We start from the raw sequence: 8,495 nt of genomic DNA on the forward strand, positions 1-8,495 counted from the left end.
ACAGAGTTACCTACTTTACGAACAAAGTGGTTTGTTCACAGTCAGAAAATTATACGCTCATCAATGTTTATTATGGGTTTGTAGGAATCCCATTAACAGCATTTCACATAAATATAATACGCGAATGACCTCCAACCAAGCAATTACCATACCACGCTGTAGATTGAGTCATAACCAGAAATTTCTGACATATTTTGGCCCGAAATTATACAATAATCTACCACTCCATTTGAAGAATATTAATAATTATCATAAATTGAAGAAGGAACTGAAAGTTTTCATCAGAAATCATTATGATCAATTGCAGGATATCTTTGAAAATGTTTAAGCTAAATTACCTGCTCTCTCTTTCTCTCTTCTTATTTCCTCACTATAGCCATCATTCTCCAACTGCGGTTTTTAACCTAGTGAGGTGGATAGTATTATGTAACCAAACGACCTATTTTAGTTTTTTCTTTTTTTGTATTTATTTTATTATACATTATATAACACACCTTATATCAGTCTGTAGCCACGACACAAGCCTAGCTCAGGTGGCTACAGATTGTGTAATATATAGTTATATGATAAGACATTTGAATTGTAAATCGTAATTGAATCAAATTGTAAATCGCACGGAAAACAAATCATGTAACTGAATAATTGATTGACATCAAATTGAATAAATTACTTACTTACTTACTTACTTACTAAATACAACAAATTAGGTATCATCGGAAAGAGAATTTTGTGCCCTTTCAAATGATATATCACTCGACCCACTTTCCATTTAACATTTTAGGGTTGTTACTCACCCTCGCTAGGGGGTGAAGGCACAGGTAGAAAAATACATCTAAAATGTGTCCCCCTCAAAAGCAAAATTGACCTGTCCGAGCATTTTTGCGTTAAGTTACAAAAAAAGGAGAAAAGCAAGGTGCATACTTTTTGTTGGACCACTCGATATAAGTCAATATGTTTACCGGCTGGATTTCCAAATAATTTGCTTTCCTCGAATATTTCGTTTACAACCAATATAACAGTCCTTTCAGCTACACTCAATGAAAAAATATACAGCATAATTCTAAAATTCATAATTGAATCTGAAATATCAATATAAAACATAGTAAGTCCATTCATTTCGAAATTTCTGTAGAAAAATGAACTATGATTTGATGCCGGGGGACTTAAAAAAACACGTCAAATTGTACTTTATTTGGGGTTAGCCCCAGGAATCGATATGAGACTGTTCGGTAGTTCCATTCTGAGGTTTGGATTGTATTCCCATGAAATATTTTATCTCAATTCTACGAGGTCTGTTTCAAATTTTTTTTTTTTTTAATTAAGCTTAAAACAATAACGAGCGACAAATACTATTATTATTGTGAAAAAAGCGACGGGTTCTTGATAAACAAAAAATATGGCTCAAAGCTCCCACGCTTTTTTCACAGTAATACTAGTATTTTTCGTTCTTTATTGTTTAAAACTTGTTTAAAAATAGTTATTTATTATACAAGGGAAAAAAGTGTTACATTTTAGCTTCAGAAGATGAAGCAAAAATGTATATGATTTATAATTCTATGTCACCCAAATATTATGGACTTCCTAAAGTACATAAACCTGATGAAATGAAATTGAGACCTATTATTTCTTCCATTGATGCTCCAAATAGCAAAATTGCCCAAATGGTCACTAAAATTCTCACTGATGCCTATAATTATGAAAATGAATTCTATATTAAGGATTCTTTCGATTTTTCCAATTTTATTAATGAAAAATCATTGCCTCCAGGTTATATTCTGATCAGCCTTGATGTGATTTCACTTTTTAGCAATATACCTATACATCTTGTGGAGAAAAGTAATATCAAAAGATGAAATGATATAATTATCATATAAAAAAAAGAATATTGAAATAATTGATTTCATCTTCAACTCAAGTTATTTCTCTTTCGAAGGCGAATACTATAAACAAATTCTACTACTACTACTATTTCTCCTATTATAGCTCAATACGTAATGGACGACCTTTTTAAAAACATAATTCCTAAACTGAGTTTTGAAATTCCCTTTTTTTTTAAAATACGTTGATGATGTCATTTGTGCAATACCTTATGACAAATCCCATGAAATTCTTTATGTTGTCAATAGATTTGATAAAAAATTGCGAAATAGAAAGTAATCAGACCCTTCCTTTTCTTGATACAAGAGTTATCTGTAAAACTGATAATTCCTTGATCACTGATTGGTATGTGAAACCAACTAATTCAGGAAGATATATCAATTACTATTCTTTTCATAAGAAATCAGTTAAAATCAATTTAATACTCTGTTTGAAAAAAAAATTGAAAAATTAGTACACCCATTCCTCAAGCAAAAAAATCTCAAACTTCTTAGAGACATATTGATCGAAAATTCCTATACCAGAAAACTTCTGAATAAAATGATTTTCAATACTGGCAATAATACAAATTCCGATGTAATCAACAGAAATGTATGTAATAATAATGGTTCACCTATCAATTTTTCTTATAAATCTATACCTAATCTTGGAAATTTATCTTCAAATATCATGAAACTTTTTCATAATGAACAAAATATCAAAATATGCTAAAAAATATCAAAACTATAAAGAATTTGAACACCAAATTAAAAGATAAAACGGATGCTACCAAAAAGTCAAATGTGATTTATAACATTCCCTGTAACAATTGTAATTTAGATTATATTGGAACAACATCTAGAATTCTTAAAGATAGAATAACTTCACATAAAATTGATATAAAGCTTAATAAGAAATCACATGCATTAGCGCAACGTTCTATAGAAACAGGACATAAACCAAATTACTCTAATATACATAAGTTACTCTAATATCAAAGTTTTACATACAGAAAAAAATATTTCCAAACGCCTTTTTCTTGAAATGGTTGAAATTAATAAGTCTTCTAATTGTATGAATGAGAGAGCTGACATTGATAATCTCAGCAGTATATACAGTAATAATAAATAATAATGAAAATTGTATCAATCAACGTTCCCTTTAGAGTCAAAGATTATCAAATCATCATGCCTATTGAAAAATGACATTTATGTGCAATATCATTTGTCAAAACAAAAAAAATCCCATTAATTTTAACTTCTTTCGTCGATTTATATGTTTAATTCATTGTTTTTACTCATTTGTACTGTAAGTATGAATTGTAATTTTATTCATTGGCTAAAAAAACACAACTCAATAAATTATAGGCCCAGAAGAAGCTTCCCACTAGAAGCCAAAGCTTGGCAAAGTAAAGCAGGTTTGATTTTTTGACTGAGAGACCCCGTTATTCCATTTTACTGTACATTTCTCCAGTCGCTGGATATAAAGTCAGTGTCGTAAAAAATAAGGGGGAAATATAAGCTATTACCCCGCTGGAACGCCACTGGCTACTGATACTGAAGCAAACATACCACTGGAGGAAGCACATTCTAGCTCGTAATCGATTTGCTGAGTTTCGTTAATATTATTCCTTTTAGTCCGGGAGCTACGACGAAAAGGGTCTTTTTATTTTGCAACTTCAACGCCCTGTATTTCTGAAACGGCTCATTTCCGACACACATGTCCTACCTACCTCATTTTCATCATTTTGCAAGAGGAATGACGTGGTATAAGTTTGTCCGTCGAATTCTGAAACACCCTGTATATACCGGGTGTCAACGAATCTATTAGACAAGTCATAATTTCTAGACTATTGGGAGATTGAAATGAGATTTGGTATAGTTGAATGGTATGTGGGAGAGGAATTTTTTCACATATTTTTCACTTTCCGGTCACTTCCGGTTTCAGCGGAAATGGCTCCGGTTCTGAATTTTTAAATGGAACACCCTGTATATTGTAACATTTTTGGATTTCTGAGACAATTCTGGATCAGAAACTGACATTTCCGGAAGTTTTTTAGCCTACTTGATTTTTTCAGAGTCACTTTTAAAATTGCATCTAGGTGGCCATGATCGGACGTAAACTAATCTATGGACCTCAGGTGATATCAGAAAATTGCAATAGCGGAGTTTTAGTGACTAGTGTGTTGAATATGAATGAGACAAGTTTACAAAATAACATTTTCGTGTCTAACTATTATTTTTCAAATGGCGACCATTTTTTGACAAGCAATTTCCGAAAAAGGGATTTTTTGACGAATCTAACGTTACTAATTTATTTGCGATTGGATCAACAAATTTAACAAATTTAACTAATAATTTCAGCGATGCACTTAGATTTTTTGCAATATCCTAAGTTCTTGAAAATTCCACTATAGTAAATTTTCAAAGTGCATCCCTCCTTGTTCAAGACACATTTCAGCTCGTTCAATTGTTTCTCTCAACACGTTTTGTAACATTTGAGGCGATATACTTCTAAATGCCTGTTAAATCCTTTCTTCTAAGATTTCGAGAGTGGCTGGAGCTGTTGCATAGTAGACCCTTTCTTTTACATATCCCCAAATGAAGAAATCTAACACAGTCAGATCCGGTGAGCGGGCAGGCCACCGTACTGGACCGTTGGTTGCAATAACTCTATTATTAAAATGCTCTATTAAAAAATCAAGTACGTCTCTGCTATTATGGGGTGGTGCTCAATCTTGCTGGAAGTAAATTTGCCGTAAAACTTCTAAAGGCATATCATTAAGATGATCCTCGATTTCATTTTAAAGAAAACCCAAGTATCTAACCCCTGTTAACTGACCTTGAAACAATATTGGACCAATTATTCTGTTTCCAACGATACCAGCCCAGACATTGACGCCAAACCTTTCTTGAAAATTGCCCTCTCTCATTGCATGTTGATTTTGTTGGGCCCAGTACCGACAATTCTGCTTATTAAACATGCCATTATTTGTAAACCGTGATTCGTCGGAAAATAGAATGAAGTTGATAAAATTTGGGTTAACTCTATGATTTTGAAGCAACCAATCACAAAATACTACTCTTCTATTGCCGTCGTCAGCATACAAATGTTGATGTAACTGATATTTAAATGCTCGATATCCGTGCTTTTTCAGTATTTTTCTTGCTGATTCGTGACTTATCTGCATTTCTCTACTAATTTCTCTTAAAGAAACCGTTTTGTCAACTTCTACCATAGCAAGAACGTTAATCTCAGTCTCCTCATTTATGACAAACCTCTGTTCTGCGTCTCGATTTCCCTCTTGCCTAAAACGACTCTCAACATAGGGAAAATACTGATGAGATGGGTGTTGCCGATTGGGATATCTCTCAGCATACAACTCAGTAGCTTTCCTTGAATTTCTGTGGCATTCTCCAAACAATAACAACATATCCACTTTTTCACTTTGAGTATACATTATTTCGACGAAAAATTAAACTAAAATTAACGAAAATCAAGAGAAACTTCTACTTTCTGCTCATAAAGCTTATGTCACTGTCATAACCTAGGTGAGCGTTTTGTTCTCCAAAGTGGACTTGATGGAAATAACCGCAAAATATTATGCATCATTCCTATCCATGGCACCCTTGACAAAAGTAAATGAATTTGTATCGAGTATTTTCCTCAGTAATATTTAATTTATGTTCTTATTTGTAATCCAATCGCAAATAAATTAGTATCGTTAGATTTGTCAAAAAATCCTTTTTTCGGAAAGTGCTTGTCAAAAAATGGTCGCCATTTGAAAAATAATAGTTAGACACGAAAATGTTATTTTGTAAACTTGTCTCATTCATATTCAACACACTAGTCACTAAATTTCCGCTATTGCAATTTTCTGATATCACCTGAAGTCCATAGATTAGTTTACGTCCGATCATGGCCACCTAGATGCAATTTTAAAAGTGACTCTGAAAAAATCAAGTAGGCTGAAAAACTATATATATATATATATATATATATATATAACATGTGAATAACAAAATTACTTAGCTTCCTAACTATTTTATTAAAGGGGAAACTGCTGAAGGTAGGGGGCACTATATCGTTTACTCAAACTATACAAGAAATTATTTTTGATTGATGATATATTCTATACTCGCAACAATTTACATATAAAATAAAGTTGAAATGCAATACAGGCATCTTTGCCTAGGCAATTTCTGCTCTTAAACCAGATGCTTCTATATAGCAGTAACCAAAATATATATTTTGTTATCAAATAAGTTAATAAATTGAACTTGAAAATTGATTTCGATCAAATGTCAAGGTTTTGCTCACTGTTGTCTTCGATTACCGTGGGTTTGTGCTCCAGGAGTTCTTGCCACATACGTCAATACGATCAATAAGAAGTATTATCTTGAAGTTATGCGCCGCTTGCGAGCAGCATTACGAAGAAAACGTCCGGTATGTGAATGCATTTCTTGTTTGTAATTTTTTGGCCAGATTTGGCCCGCTGTGACTGTATCTTGTTCCCAGAATTGAAGAGACCCGTGACAGGACGGTGTTTTGCGACGAATGAGGAGATGTATATAGCAAAAAGTGCATATCAGGACTGCTTCGAGGATTGATAAAAACACTGGCACAAGTGTATTATATCTAAGGGGAACTACTTCGAAAAGGACAAAACAGAAATTGATGAATACATAAATATTTTCTGAGAAAAATTAAAATTCACCTTATTTTTTTAACAGACCTCGTATATGCACCGCTATATCACATTTACAATTTGTCATTTAACACCACAACTTGAAGATTGTTTAAATGTGTAACGTAGCATATATTATATAGAACAATCTCAAATATTGGTTAGATCTTCAAAATGATGTGCCCGCTAGTAATCTCTTTCGTGAAGACCAATATTGTTTCAAAACATTCAATCCACAGTGACGAGTTTAACTATGTTTTCACACTGTATGAGCTCTGTACAGTATAAAAAAGGGCAGCATAACATTGTTCGCGGTAGTTATGGTTGTTATTGGTTTTTGGTACGGTAATCACAGCAAAGATATGCAGCTATAATTTATCAAATTAATAACCTCCTTCACTCCAGAACAAGCACTGTTCTCAATCACCAGAACTTCAACCTTCTTCAACCAAGAGTGATAAAATTTGCTTGATTTCTAAAGATAATTTTATTTCGATTATTTGAGTTTTCCGTTTGTATTTACTGAATGAAAATTAAAGCAATTGTTTTAGTTTTCATGAACCGGAAAACTATTTATACTTTGTAACACTCAAGAATGTAATTTGAATTTTGTTAGAAATAACGTTCCAAATAGTAAACAATAACATAAGAATTGAACAACAGGACATTTTGATTAGAAAGAAGAAAATTTTAGATATTTGAATCAACTTCGGTTTCAAAATTCAAATCTATTTGCAAATCAAATCAATTCAGTTTCATCTTGACGAAATTTGACATGTACCTATGCGGCATGAGAAATAAAGGGAAAATTTTACTTTATGGGATACTCACGGATTTTCGCAATTTTTTTCTGGGATGATACTACGTGATTGTAAGAATTCAGAACACTTTTAATTTTTTGTCGGATTCAATTAGTTTTCGAGATATAGCCTGTCAAAGTTTGTATGATGTCATATTTTACCTTTTTTTTTAAAAATTAACGAATGCAATTCACATATTTTTTATTCAACACATATTTTTCCATATCATCGCACTTTTTCTATCCCTTTTCATTCACTTATCGGCAAGTTTCTTGAAATTATATTGAAATTCCATAATTTATCACATGCTTACTCAGTCTAACCTTACTTTAGAATTTTAAAAGACATGTACCTATCCTCAACATCTAACCTGACCTTCAAATTCTAAAAGGAACGTTGTATTTACTAATACTAATATCCCCAAAAGGGATAGAATAAGGCGCGATGATATGGAAAAAGTTGTGTTAAATAAAAACATATGTGAATTGCAATCGTTTATTGCTTTTAAAAAAGGTAAAATATAACGTCATACAAATTTTGACAGGCTATGTCTCGAAAACTAATTGAGTCCGACAAAAAATAAAAGTGTGCTGAATTTCTACCGTCATGTTAGTATCATCCCAAAAAAAATCGCGAAAATACGTGAGTATCCCATAAAGTATAATTAAGCCGAAAAAATTCAATTGATTTCAAAGTAAAACTGATACCCACAGTTACAGACTTCAACGGTGTCACTGTATGTGATTACCCCCCTTCCTTTTATACTCGCATAATTTTGAATGCTATTTCAACTTACCTCCACAGGCCTCCTTGAAATCCATACAGCAGTCCCCCAATTTCAAACAAGCATGATCGCAATAGCAAGGTTTGTCGCTCAAGTCCTCAATAATGGAATTCATGGGAGCTTTCTGCACAACACAAGAGGAGTCACGACCCGTACAGCAGAGTTTTGCTTCCCGCAACTCCCGCACATAACTTCTTCGTAACAAACTAAGGAAAACACGATGAGAAGCCACATTTTGGAATTGCAGTTATTTAATTCACGATGAAAAATGAGGGCGAACGCTACAGCAAACTGAGAAATATTTCCGTATTTCTTATTAAAGTTCTCGCCTCCACCGATATTACTGAAGAATACTTTTGAAGGAACA

At 32.7% G+C, this 8,495-nt stretch overlaps 1 protein-coding gene across 2 annotated transcripts in view; it reads right to left on the minus strand.

Moving 5' to 3' along the window:
* The window catches only part of vex (somatomedin-B and thrombospondin type-1 domain-containing protein), a 529,487-nt gene extending 521,212 nt beyond the window's left edge, over positions 1–8,275 (minus strand). For both annotated transcript variants that reach the window (XM_074170757.1, XM_074170756.1), the window contains exon 1: positions 8,141–8,275. In XM_074170757.1, coding sequence (XP_074026858.1) covers positions 8,141–8,243 — 103 coding nt within the window. In that variant the 5' untranslated portion in view covers positions 8,244–8,275. The remainder of the gene's footprint in view (positions 1–8,140) is intronic.
* Positions 8,276–8,495: the final 220 nt, after the last annotated feature.

Source organism: Leptinotarsa decemlineata, unplaced genomic scaffold, assembly GCF_025532065.1.
Source record: "Leptinotarsa decemlineata unplaced genomic scaffold, Ldec_3_MD MMD2_P_RNA_scaffold_9, whole genome shotgun sequence".
In the NCBI taxonomy this organism is placed as follows: domain Eukaryota; kingdom Metazoa; phylum Arthropoda; class Insecta; order Coleoptera; family Chrysomelidae; genus Leptinotarsa; species Leptinotarsa decemlineata.